This window comes from Balearica regulorum, chromosome 26 (genome assembly GCF_011004875.1).
Source record: "Balearica regulorum gibbericeps isolate bBalReg1 chromosome 26, bBalReg1.pri, whole genome shotgun sequence".
In the NCBI taxonomy this organism is placed as follows: domain Eukaryota; kingdom Metazoa; phylum Chordata; class Aves; order Gruiformes; family Gruidae; genus Balearica; species Balearica regulorum.
This window is the reverse complement of record NC_046209.1, coordinates 1,876,094-1,888,987: the sequence shown is the minus strand read 5'-3', so window position 1 is coordinate 1,888,987 and position 12,894 is coordinate 1,876,094. Positions and strand designations below refer to the sequence as shown.

General features: G+C 37.8%; 1 protein-coding gene across 1 annotated transcript; it reads left to right on the top strand.

Annotated features, from left to right (window-relative positions):
- The first annotated feature begins 559 nt into the window (after positions 1–559).
- LOC104643011 (semaphorin-4E) lies at positions 560–10,402 on the top strand. Its single transcript, XM_075776354.1, has 14 exons — positions 560–1,327; positions 1,707–1,852; positions 2,179–2,238; positions 2,436–2,534; positions 2,724–2,823; positions 2,995–3,105; positions 3,456–3,607; positions 3,912–4,087; positions 5,453–5,609; positions 5,955–6,177; positions 6,649–6,764; positions 7,191–7,357; positions 7,533–7,585; positions 8,639–10,402. Exons 1-14 carry the CDS (start codon positions 1,225–1,227, stop codon positions 9,289–9,291), a joined length of 2,316 nt encoding a protein of 771 aa, XP_075632469.1. The 5' UTR covers positions 560–1,224; the 3' UTR covers positions 9,292–10,402.
- The last annotated feature ends 2,492 nt before the right edge of the window (positions 10,403–12,894 follow it).

Below are 12,894 nucleotides of genomic sequence, written 5' to 3'. Positions count from 1 at the left end.
TAAAGCAAAACGTGCTGTGGGAATCCAGGGTGAAATTAAGGTTTGTCCACTGAAACAAACGTGGTGGGACAGGATAGCTGTGAACTGGTGTCTGTTACTGCCAGGTGCTGCGAACAAAGCTGGTCACAGGAAAGTATAAAACAGGACTGTGGAAAAAACTTCTCAAATACCCCGGTCACATCCTGGGGGATGTGTGCTGTTGGGCAAGGAAACGTCCTGGCACATGGGCACCATCTGTCTCTGCAGACACCAGGGGTTACAATACAGGGGCTGACATTATTTCCTAGTTTTCTGAAGTTTCCAGTACGTTTACTAATTAGAAGTATTCTAACCCAAACAATATTTTACTTTGCTTATGTTAATGCAAACGGTTTCCTCAGCTGTTGGCATTTGCCTACAGATGAAAGTGCAGAAAGAACAGAGATTCCCTTCTTTTTGAAAGCAGATTTGGAATCTGGCTTTGTGGTTTCTGTAATTGCAGAGGACAACTACCGAGCTTTAATTTTGCTCAGTTTTCTAGCGCTGGCTGAAGGGCATATTCAGTTAGATGGACTGCCAAAATGCCAGGCATAAAAGTATCTGATTCTAATTAACTTAATAAAATAGAAATTCTTTTTTCATAACATATGGTTTATTTTATATGTATATATATTATTTTTTAATAACATAGATATAAAAAATGGGCAAATTACTGTAAATAAAGCCATTTTAGCTGTGATTTTTCTTAAATACCTAAAATAGCTGACCACTGCAAAATGTTGCCACTTGTTCTTACTGTTTGTGAAATAGTATTTAGATACCCTGCAGAAAATCTGAAACACTGCAGCCTGCAAATGAGAATCACAGACTTGCTGCAAAGCTTGGCTTGCTGGTAATAGTTTGGAATTGCCATCAGAGCAGGGTGTGATTCTGATTAGTATAAATATAAGCAATAGCTACAAAATCTGGAAAAAGGGCATGGCTGTCCATCTCTTATAAAAATAAAGGTAATCAAATATTAGAGTGAGCTTAAACTGCTTTTAATTTTAGGGTGTCTGGAAGCAGTTATCTGGACGGAAAATGTAAGAGGTTTCGACAAGTTTCAAAAAATAGCTGAAGACTACAGATACTTTGGAGGGTTTCCGCAGGGCATTTTCAAGAACCATGAAGAAACTGCTGCCTGTAATTATTTAATGACAAGGAATAAAAACTGGGAAGAACTTATTTCTAGTTGAATCCCTGAAAATGGGTAGCACTGCTGTTGTCCTTTATCTTGTTTTGCAATTAATACAAGAGACAAAAGCATCTGTTGTGAACTGCATTCCCAGAAAAACGGTAAAATACCAAAGTAAGTGAAAAATAGTAATTTCACAGGCAGAAAGAAACATGGCACAGTGTTGGGAGTTTATTTTTTATTAGGCATAGTAAGAATGCTATGGACTGTTTCACCTCAAGTGGTGAAGATGCACTCATCTAAATGACAGTGAGGAAAGGTTCTGGCTTGTAGGTAATAACAACAGTGTTTATTTTCCTGTAATAAATTGGGAAAAGAATATCCATGCATTTATTAAAATACTTTCATATTATTTAGAAAAGATTCTGGAAATGTATATAAGCTTTTACCTTTTTTCTGTTACAATTTGTTTTCAATTTGGGATTTTTATTACATAACACTGTGATTCTAGTGATAAATATTTTTAAAATAACTTACCTTCTGTGTTTTACAGATGGAAATATAAACACTTTTATGAAGGAAGGATTATCCAATGTTTCCACTCTCCTTGTGAATGAAGAAACCAATACCTTATTTGTTGGAGGCAGAGATGCAGTATTTGCTCTTGACTTGAATAATATTTCTAGAGAAATAGCCAGGGTAAATTAAAGACTCCCCCCCCCCCCCCCCCCCCCCCCCCCTAAAAAAACCCAAAACTCTTAATTTGAACCTAATGTTCTGATTTTAAATACGTAAAAGCATTACTATTTCAAGGCTTGAAACATTATCACAGAATCTTTTAAGCAAAGCAGTACCTCCATTCAGGTTATTTATTATGCCTTGTGTGTTATGGAGATACATAGAACAATGCTTATGTACCCAATAGGTTCAAAGTTAGGATTATTCAGGGATTTTTTTACACATAATTTTGTGGAAAAAAACCCAACATTGCAACATATGACCTTACAGGTATTTTTGGCTTTTAGGAATACTGGTTTGCTCCACAAGACAGACAACTGGAATGTATTCGTAGAGGAAAGGACAAGGTAGGAACTTCTGTTTTCCCCTCTTAAGTTATTAACTAAAATGCACATGGCTACAATATGAAGCTTCTTTTTAATAAACGAAGTCAAAGCAAGTTCATTTAAATCTGTTGGGGTGGTTTGCTTACTGCTAAGACACCAGGAAGTTTTCAGATGCAATCCACTACACTGCGTAATCATTTTTTTATTTTGTATTGTAGATAAGATGCCAGAACTACATCCTCTTCCTCCATAAGATAAATAACTCTAACTTGTATGTTTGTGGAACCAACGCATATCACCCAACTTGTGATCATATGGTAATTACGTTTGAATACAGATTTTACTGAAGATATTTGAGTTGTATGGCAGATCTTTAAACACTTTTCTAAAAATACTCCTGTTGAAAATAAGAAACTTTCCTAATTCTTTTATAAAAGTATGAAAGACCAGAAGAGTCCCTACCAAATGTTATTCTTTTCATCCTGTTAAATGATTGTTTGCCATAGGTTATCCATGGGACGAACATAAGCTTGCAAGGAAGAGCTGAACAGAGCAGAGGAAAGTGTCCGTTTGAACCAACTCTAAAGTATGCGTCTGTTTTTGTAGGTATGTTTGGTCTGACATGCAACCTGAAATGGGTTTCCTCACCTAAACTAAGTTATCAGATACTGTTGTCCTAATTCTATTTTTGCACGTCAAGCCCAATTTGTTCCTTATGATACGTCTTTTGCATTTTAAAAATAACTATTTTATACTTTTTATTCCAAATCTGTATAGATGGGGAATTTTATTCGGCTACTTCAAATAATTTCTTGGGAACAGAACCTGTAATACTTCGCAGTATGAGAAATCCTGTAAGAACAGAGTTTAAAACATCATGGCTAAATGGTAAGAAGCTTTTTTATATATTTCAGTCTCTTGAACTTTAATTTGGTGTGTGAGTTCTCTCTGGAATGTAATAGTATGTTACGTATTGATTTTGTAATGTGAGCTTTTGAACTAAAGACAAAATTTAAAAGAAGTTTGTGACTATAGACTACAGTGATGAGACAAGCCACAGCCCCTTTCCATTTATGAGACCACAGTTCTTTCTCTTAATGTTTGATAGATTCATAAATGCTTTTCCTTGTCCACTAGTCCACAAAAAAGTTCAATTAGAATTAATTTTAAAATAATATTTGGCATTTATGTTTTTCTTGGAATAAACTTAAAATGTCTTGTATATTTCTGTGTTTCAGAACCAAGCTTTGTTAACATGGAAATAGTGCATGAAAGTGAATCTAATCCAAATGGAGATGATGATAAAATTTATGTGTTCTTCACTGAAACAGCTGTTGAATTTGAATTCTTTGACAAGCTTCTGGTGTCGAGAATTGCCCGTATCTGCAGAGTTTGTATTTGTAGTATAAAGATTTTGTTTAGTGTATTTCAGATGAAGTTTCATAGTTGAGTGATTAACAATGGCTAAGCAAACAAAATTCTGCCATACACATTTTAATTCTGAACTAGCTTCCTCTTTTTCCTGCTAAGACACAGCCAGGTGGCATTTGACATTTAAACCTTTTTTCTTTGCCTTTGAACTGAGATTTGTATTGAAAGGCCAACAATATTCTTCCCCACAGCAACATTATTAGGTGTAAATTACTTCTATTTCTTTATGCATTCTACAGTCTTGATGTTATTCCTTAATGTAGGGCGATCTTGGTGGAAAACGCATATTGCAGAGAAGATGGACATCATTTTTAAAATCCCGCCTTTCCTGTTCCATTCCGGAATTAAACTTCCATTTCAATATTGTCCAGGACATCTTTTTACTTAGGAGAAGGAAGTGGCAGGACAGCATATTTTATGGAATTTTTTCCCAGCAATGGTGAGATAGAGGGCTACGGCTGCTACTAACATTTGTAATGAACTGCGTAAGGGTTCTCGCTTCAGTATTAATAGTCTGAGTACAGCCTTTTGGCTTTAACTCAGAGCAAGAAGCTACCAGCTACTTACGCTGCATGTTTTAATGGACCACATTTGTTTTTCTTACAGCGTGATCCAACTGAGCACATATTATTGTCTGACACAAAATGTTTTTGGTTCCTAGGCCAAAGCCTTCAATTAAAGACTAACCAAAAGCCTCTCCTAAGCCAAGTTTTTCGAGTTATGTTTTCTCTAGTTGGATGGTGGGGCAATTAAAACTAATTACATATAAAATTACATAATTACATATACAAAGCCCTGGATTCTTCTGGTCTTTATAGCACTAAAGGAAATAGCTGACATTTCAAGGTGCGGAATTATTCTCCTGTTCCAAAAGAAGTATCTGTCTTGGCCTGCTTCTCTAATGTAATGTTCTGTGAAAATGAAAGCAGAACTCCAAACAAATACCTTACAAGTTTTAGGGTGAAATAGCTTTTTCTTAATGCTCTGACTAATGAACAAGACAAAGTGTATCAAAACTTTACATGTCAAAACATACCAATGACAAAGTAGCCATGAGTAGATAATTGTCATGTTTTATAAAAGCATCAGAATTACCAGAATGCAGTACAGACAGCACTGTCCAGCTTAACCTGCTGCCTCCTATTTACCTGTCAGTTTATACCCAGTGGAGCTTATGTGAGTTTTATTTCTGTTTACGGCAGGTTGGGTTCGATGTGTCCTCAGACAGGGATTTGTGGAACATTTATTTCTTTGGGTGGGGCAAAGAGACTTGGACTTGGTAGAACTGCGATCACATTGGTGTCTGATCCAGCCGCTCCTAAAAGTCTACCTAAATTTTCAGTCATCATTTTGAAAAGCATTCTAATTGGAGGCAAAGAGGAAAAGTATTGTGTTTTTCAGTAAGATGAGTTAAAAGGATTAGAAGCATGAATGGTCTGTGTCAGAAGCGTGGAGCTAAGGAGGAGAATCCTGTCAAAACGCTGATTGCCGTAATACTTGGGCTCATCTGCTTACAAGAAGGATTGTCAAAAGAGCCTCATTCAATTTATTTGAGGACACTTATTTGATTTTTAACAAGAACATATTTAATACCATCTTTTATGGGTGTTTTATTCTCAGTGTATCATGAAAACTGCAACAGAGAAGTATTTTTACTGTTAGGTATCTTTTAACTAATCGTGGAAAAGACACAGCAGTGTGCACTGTGGAGACTGGGTTATTTTACAGTATTTATTTCTATATAAAAGCCAATAAAACTTGTTTTTTATTTTATGTGTTGTTTTGTTTGTTTTTTTCTTCGAAGGGGAAGATTAGACATATCAGCTGTTTGTGCATACAGTATGAAAAATATTCAGGAAGTCTTCTCCAAAGGAAACTACAAAGGACCAGTAACTGTAGAGCATTTCCCTGTTAAGTGGATGGTATATAGGGGAGAAGTGCCAGTTCCACGTCCTGGTGCTGTAAATATGAATTTACTTGTTCTAATTAAAGAACAGCCTCTGGATTATCTTCTTTTGGTAGCAAATCTTTAACTCATGTTTTACCAATATAAAAGCAGTGTTTATAATCAGGAAGGAGATACCTGCTTTCTAATTCCATCATATGAAGGTTCCTAGAAAAGGTGCCTTGTTTCCTCCACAAGAGATGTGGGGTTATTAGCTAGTTCGAAAAGTGTGAGGAAAATATTTTTATCTCTTGAAGATAAGTAGAAATAACTGAATGTTTAGAAGGCAATACACCTTTTTTCTATACCTTGGTGAAATGTTAAAGCCATTGTAGTCACATTCGTTATGTTTTGTTTCTAGTGCATTGATAATTTTGCCCGGAGTATTGGGTATAATACTTCTTCTGACTTGCCTGACAAAGTTTTGCAGTTTGTTAGAGATCACCCTCTAATGGATACTTCTGTAAATCCACTTGGTGACAGACCAGTGCTACTGAAGAGAGGTTCAAACTATACCAGGATTGTAGTAGATAGAGTCACTGGCCTAGATAAACAAGCATATGATGTTATGTTTCTAGGAACAGGTAAGTGCTTTTATTTATAAGAAAAGATACTATACATTTTTATGCATTTTGTTCCAGAATTTTTTTCTCAGACTTCAAAAAAGTAACAGTATTCATTAGCTCTGTTTGAAGTTTTGCATTCAGGAGCTGTCTTGCTAGTCTAATATTTTCATCCCTGTTAGATTAAATGTGTTTGGCTTGTTGGACATTAAAAGGCTCTCTTTAGAAACTTTCCATATCAAAGGAGACTTGACATAATAGTATTTGCAAATGCAGGGATTGTTTGAGATCTCTTTTTCCCCTGAAAAAAAAAATCATTGCTTCTCTCTTACTGAAAGAAAAAATGAGAATTGCTTTGAAGAATTTAAAAAATTCCCTATGCCCAGGAATGTCTTCTAAATCTCTATCTAATTTCAACATGAATTATCAGGCTAAAATGCTATGCTATGTTTAAACAAGTTTATCTTTAGAAATACATTTCATTTTATGTAGATGATGGATATTTGCATAAAGCTTTCAGTTGTGATGGGGAAATGTTCATTGTAGAAGAGCTACAGCTGTTTCTGTCTCCTGAGCCTGTACAATCTCTCCAGCTGTCTTCTGAAAAGGTAGAACTTCTGTCCCTGCATATGGGAAGTGACTGCTGTAATAGCTTGCCTCGGGCCTCGCTCTTCAGCGGTGTTCTTCTGGCTTTTAAATAGCCTGTCAATGTCTCATAATTCTACTTCTATCATTTATTTATTAATAACAGATGTACAAAATATCTTTTTTCTGTAGAAGAAGAAATTGTGTGTGTCAAAATACAACTGAAACAAGCCTTTATGTTAATTAAAAAATTAGGGAAGGAACTCTGACGTTTTACACGCTTTGGAAAGCTAGGTTTTTTTCCTCATTCATATCGCCATCTATTCTTAAAAGATTTTTAGTTTACTGATATTTTTAATAAATAGCAGAAAATCTTACAATCTGTATTAGAAAATAACAGCTTAAAATGTCACTCACTATTGTAAAAGAACTCCCTCTGGCATTTCTAGGGAATGCTCTATGTAGGGTCCCTGTCTCAAGTGGTGCAGCTTCCAGTTTCAGAGTGCCACCGATACACGTACTGCTTGGATTGCATCTTGGCGAGGGATCCTTACTGCGCGTGGTCTCGGTCTGCGAATGAATGTGTCCTGTTGGCAAACCAGGCTGGTCGTACAGAGTAAGTAAAAAGCTGTTGTTTCAGCTGCACACCTGATGCGAGATTGTCAGTGCACTCTTCATGTCCGTAACACTAACCTAGGATGATTCCTAGAAATGGAGTGATACAAGCCGGAATACTTCTTGTCTGTGTTTTCATCTGTTTGGGTTGGTTTTTTTTTTCTTTTTTTTTTCAGGAATTTAATTCAAAGTGTGAAATATGGGGATGCTTCCAGCTGCCTTAGTGTAGGTATGTGAATGTTTGTTTTAAGAAAGAATATTTTAACTTCCTGTGATCAAAATGCTTTGCGCTCACTGGAATTCTTGCATTATAGAAAACCACAGAATTAAAATCATGTTGATTATTACTTTTGGACTAAGACCAAAACAAAAAAAACCCACACTGAGCTGGTACTGCCTACTGTTCTTAACCCTCTCAATCTAAATGTCATAATACTTTAGTTCAGACTGAAACTCTTACTCTCGAGTGACCTGCTGGAAGTTACTGGTGTCACTCCCGCACCCACTTTGCAGAAATCACACAACACATCAGCTATCCTACTGAATCTGTCACAGCTTTAGGATGCTGTTCTGCAGATACATGACATACTGTTCAAGAGTACACTTAAAAAGGCGGCTATTTGTTATCAGCCATTTAAAATTATTTTTCTTATTTTTAGTGGGATTGGGAAATTAATTACTTTTAATGTCAAGGTGCAGGTCTGTGTGATCTGGTTTTATTATGCAGTGACTTCGTAAGGAGTTGCAAGATACATTGCTTTCTTCAGTGACACAAGATGTATCTCTTACCTCCACTTATGTCTCTTTTAAAGTCAGAGTTGTCTTTAGTCTTGTATATTTTAGACTGCACGACACATGGTAATAAGGCAATCAGTGGGACAATTGGGGAACTTTTACATAGCTGATATAAGCATTGTGCAGACATCAAAGCATTTCTGTGAAGAGGTGGCATTAACCAATATAGAAGTTGAGGCATACAGAGGTGAATTTGTTTATGCATGGCTATATTTACAGGTGAGGCAAAATCAAATTAAAATCTGGAAGTCTTAAACTTCTAGTCCCGTATTCATTCCGTAACACATCAGTGGAAATAAGGCCAGCAAGATGTCACTGATAGTCAGACCTGTTAGTAATGGGATTCCTTTGTCTTTACCCCTTACCTGTTTATTACCCATGTCAGACCAGTGAATTAAATTTTATATTTATTTGAATACGTATTTAGTTTTGTAACTTAAACAATCTTCAGTATTCTTACTTTAAAAAATTATCTTCATAATTTCAGAAAGTAGTGTGAGAAAATGTCTCTTTACCCTTGGAAACAATGTTCATCTTAAATGTGTTCCTCTGTCGAATCTGGCAAGCATAGTGTGGAAGTTTAACGGGAGCAGACTTCAGGCCGAGGACTCTAAATATCTCCTGTATGATGGAGGAATAGCAATATTTAATGTAACAATGGACGCGGCTGGATTCTATGATTGTCTGTCAGTGGAGAAATCCAAAGGGAAGGAATTCCTTATCACTGTGGCCCGCTATGCTCTTTATGCCCAAGAACAGACAGAGGAAGCAAATATTATTGCTACAGCAAATAAGCATAATGAAGCAGGAGCTGAGGGTTTTCAGTCTTCACTACCACATTCTTTACCGAACGAGGCAGCAGAACAGAAATCTGTGGACAGCCAAAGGGAGAAGCTTGTTTTCAAACTCTCAGGAGCTGGATTTGCTCTTCTTTTCTTTTTCTTGTTGGTTTGGAACTTCTACAAGGGTCATTTATCTCTGCCTTGGAAGAGCAGAGAAACCAGCTCAAAAACCACTGGCGCAGTTGGCTTGGGAAGTCCAGCACTGGCTACAGAGGGATCAGACAGCGTAAGGCAGAGTTCAGCCACACAAACAAACGTGTCTTGTGTTAATGAATCGATGCTTGCGAGCTTTTCTTGAGTACAACGGGAACGCATAGCAGTGCAAGTTTCACAGAGAGCTCTGGGAGCTTGCGGCTCACAGTGCTGTTTGGTTAAGATGACATGATGTTTCCTGTTAAGGAATGTGGAATGTAAATTTGGGTAGGAGTCAGAAACTCTGAATTAAAGATGACAAGCTGCATTGTGTATTACATAGATGTGTTACCAGTTACTACTTTTAAAAGCAAAATTCCTTGTTTGGGTATATTTTTTACATGATAGAACTGTAAGAATAAATTTCTTTCAAAAATTGACACTGATCCACTTTTTTGTAGTGTTGGGGTTGCCCAATTACAGAAACTAATACTTCAGAAGCTAATAATACTTAGCATTTAGTGCTTTCACCTTCAGACTTTCTGTTTAATCTACGAATAGCAACTAATTAAGTCTCCCAATGCCTCGAGAGGTTGCTACTATCCTCATTTTACATGTGAGGTTAAATTACTTGTCACTGACCATAGTGAGTATTGGTGTCAGATCTGGTGCTTTGTTAGAAGTTTCTGAGTCATCTTCCTATATTTTATCTTTCTCTGTTTTCCTCTCCTTTCCCTTTATTTAGGTTTTCAAAACATTTTCCACATATTTCTTTTTCTAATGTGTTTCAGTGACCTTTATGATACGTCTTCCTCTGTCCAAAAATGTCATGAATCAATTTATGTACTTCATTGTTATTCTGAATTATTTCTGAGGTGTGGTCAAAATTCAGACATTGTAGCCCGTTTTCTTAAAGGCCATTGAAAGTTGAGCATTTTTTCTGAGGCACTTTTTTCTTCATTTTCAAATAAATATTCTCTTATGTTTTCTTGTTTGGAAAATAACATGGGTTCTTGATCACAGAAATCCCTGAACGCAAGGCTGTGCTGCCTCACTCTGTCTCTTGCCAGACATGCATAAAGTACAAGGTTGATGCTCTTCTAGACACAAACAGCTCATTTTTTCCCAGTTTTCACACAGGAAGGAGAAACTTGCTTGAAAATGGATTCTCCTGTGTGGAAGTCTGTACCAGCTGTAGCAAGACACCTGGTTTCAAGTTAAACAGGAATGCTTGGAAATGAAGATGATGTGTACAACATAGATACCTGGATGGGAAGAAACACCAGATAAGCAGCTATTCAGTGTTTTTTCTCCCTCAAAACATAAATAGGTTAAGCTTCTTTACACAGTCTCAGGATGCCTTCCTTCTCCCAGGATGAAATTATTCTTCTGTTACGTTTTGTAACAACAGGTTCTTGTGTATTATGTGCAAATACCATAGAAGGAAGGTGAGGCCAGTTGTTGAACTCAGAAGCAGCAAATTCAGGGATCACCGTGTGCATCTGTTAACTGCTACTTACCAGCACAGCAAGGTTTGCACTTTCCGTGGAAGGATGTAAAGGTGGGAACGTCAGCATTTCTAGCAAGGTGAAGCCATCAGTACGAAGTGTGGACAAGGGAACTATATAAAATGGACATCTGAAAATCAGAAGACTGGATAGCTGCTGGCAAACCGTTATGCCAAGACCCGCCTGGCTGCATTTCAGTGATTGTACCAGTGCAATGCAGAAACAAGATCTGAGGTGCAGGTCTTGTCTCACAGTTTGAAAGGGAGTCTACTTCCTTGGAGGGTTCCTTTACCTATATTCCTACTCCCTATATGCAAAGGGCTATATGGAAATGAATGATGCAGACTGGATAGTGGTGTGTAACTAGTAACAGAGGAAGTGATCAAAATTTCCATTCTCATCTTTGGGGACACTTACTCTCTTCCCTTAGTGGAAGGAAGTGCAGATGGAATACAAAACCCCATTTCAGAAAATCCTCACAAGGCTACCAGCATTTGGGTTTAGTTCAATTCCTGCTGATCTAATTACCCTAATTTAAATGTGTAAAATAATTAGCTTCTAAGAGAAGTGGTAGATAAGTTACAGTTAACAGGTCGATATGAAAGATACTGTGTCCTACTTTCAGTAGATCTTCGGTGCAGTTTTAGTCCTTTTGTCATTGGTTGCCACATTGCTCATAGGAAGGACAGAGGATATGGGGCAAGAGGACGGAGCTGCGGTAGTCCTTGAGCTGCTTGTTCAGCTGCCAGCTCAGAACAGCCACCCAGAGCTGCTCCAACTTGTACCCTGCAATGACTTCTCTGAGCGTACACCAATATGCCGTGAAAACGCAAACCTTCCCCATTACTCCTAACCTTGATTCAGCTCTCTTGGTGCCAAAAATCTTTTGTGCTGACAGCTACTGCCATTGTTTCAAACAGAGCGTTACCTTAGTGTGCTCAGAATACATCTTAATGTCACACTTAAAATCACTGGCAGCAAACTGTAACCCCAAGCATAGGGTGATAGTAATGGGGACACTGGAGACAAGGAATTACACCTGTCTCAGTAAATCTCCCTTCCAAACACATTCCAAAATAGGGTGGAGGTAAAATGCAGAAAATGGAGTGTGAGAAGTGGTGATATTGCTATTGGTTTTGCCGTTTATTGAACTCTGATATGAATATTGTGAAATTATGAATGCTACTTCCACCTTTTATTGTAAAATTACTAGTGCAGAGCTTACTATTTTGGTGTGAGTTCTGAAGTTATTAACACACTGAGAAATTAAGGTGCAGAACTGTCTGGGATTAACAAAATCTCTCTTGGGAAGATTTCCTATTAAAGTGTCCTGATAAGTAAGGGAGCATAACAGGGACTGAGATCATCCAGCAGCGACGTAACTCAGCACCACGGGGTCTGCTCATGGGAAGCTTCGTGTTAGAGTAGTGGCATATTTTTAGGCAAAACTGAGGCACTTCTGGGAATGAAGTGAGGAATATTGGTGTTCAGTCAGGATTTGAGTGTACTGGTAGAGGTATCTGGGAGGAAATGTGGAAATAGCTTCCTGCCAAAGCCAAACTTCAGGTTCTTTACTAGGCATGTTTGTGCAAGAAGCTTGCACAGTTATTATCTGCTCTAGAAACTCTGTAAAACTTATCTGTGGCTTCAAAGTTACTGACCTAGAGCCAGAATAACTGCAGGCAGTAGAACTGATTCACCTTGCAGTTGATACTGGTCGATTTTGCTTTTTGTCACAAACGCTTTAGGCAGTGTTCGGGGCAGGCCCCCACCCTTGTCCTTCTTTCGTGTAGGAAACACCAGGGTGGATGCACATTGGGCCTTGCCTACAGAACGTGAGCAGTGCCTGTAGTAGCTGCCATTTGCAAACTCTCTACTACAAACCTGTTGGGTATAATGCAGAAAAGGAGCAGGCACGAAGAGATCAGTTCCTGGTCTGGCTGCCTGTTGTCTTCATGAGGCCAGGCTACTGGTGCATCTCTGCCTGCATGATGAAAAATGCATCTTATTCCTAAACCCACTCTGTGTCTGCTTCCAGCCCTTGGAGCGTGTTACACCTGTGCTGGCTAAACAGAAAAGCACTCTAGTATAAAATTTCTTTCTACCAGGAAGTTTTTTATGGTTATGACACTGCACCCTTTTCTTTGATGAGCAGATGAAGCACTTTTATTCTTTCAGTACAGACCATGGTTTGTTCTCTCTCATGGCTCTGCCGTGAGCCCTCTCCAGTTGTTCAGCATCCTGAAGGTGTGGGCACTAGA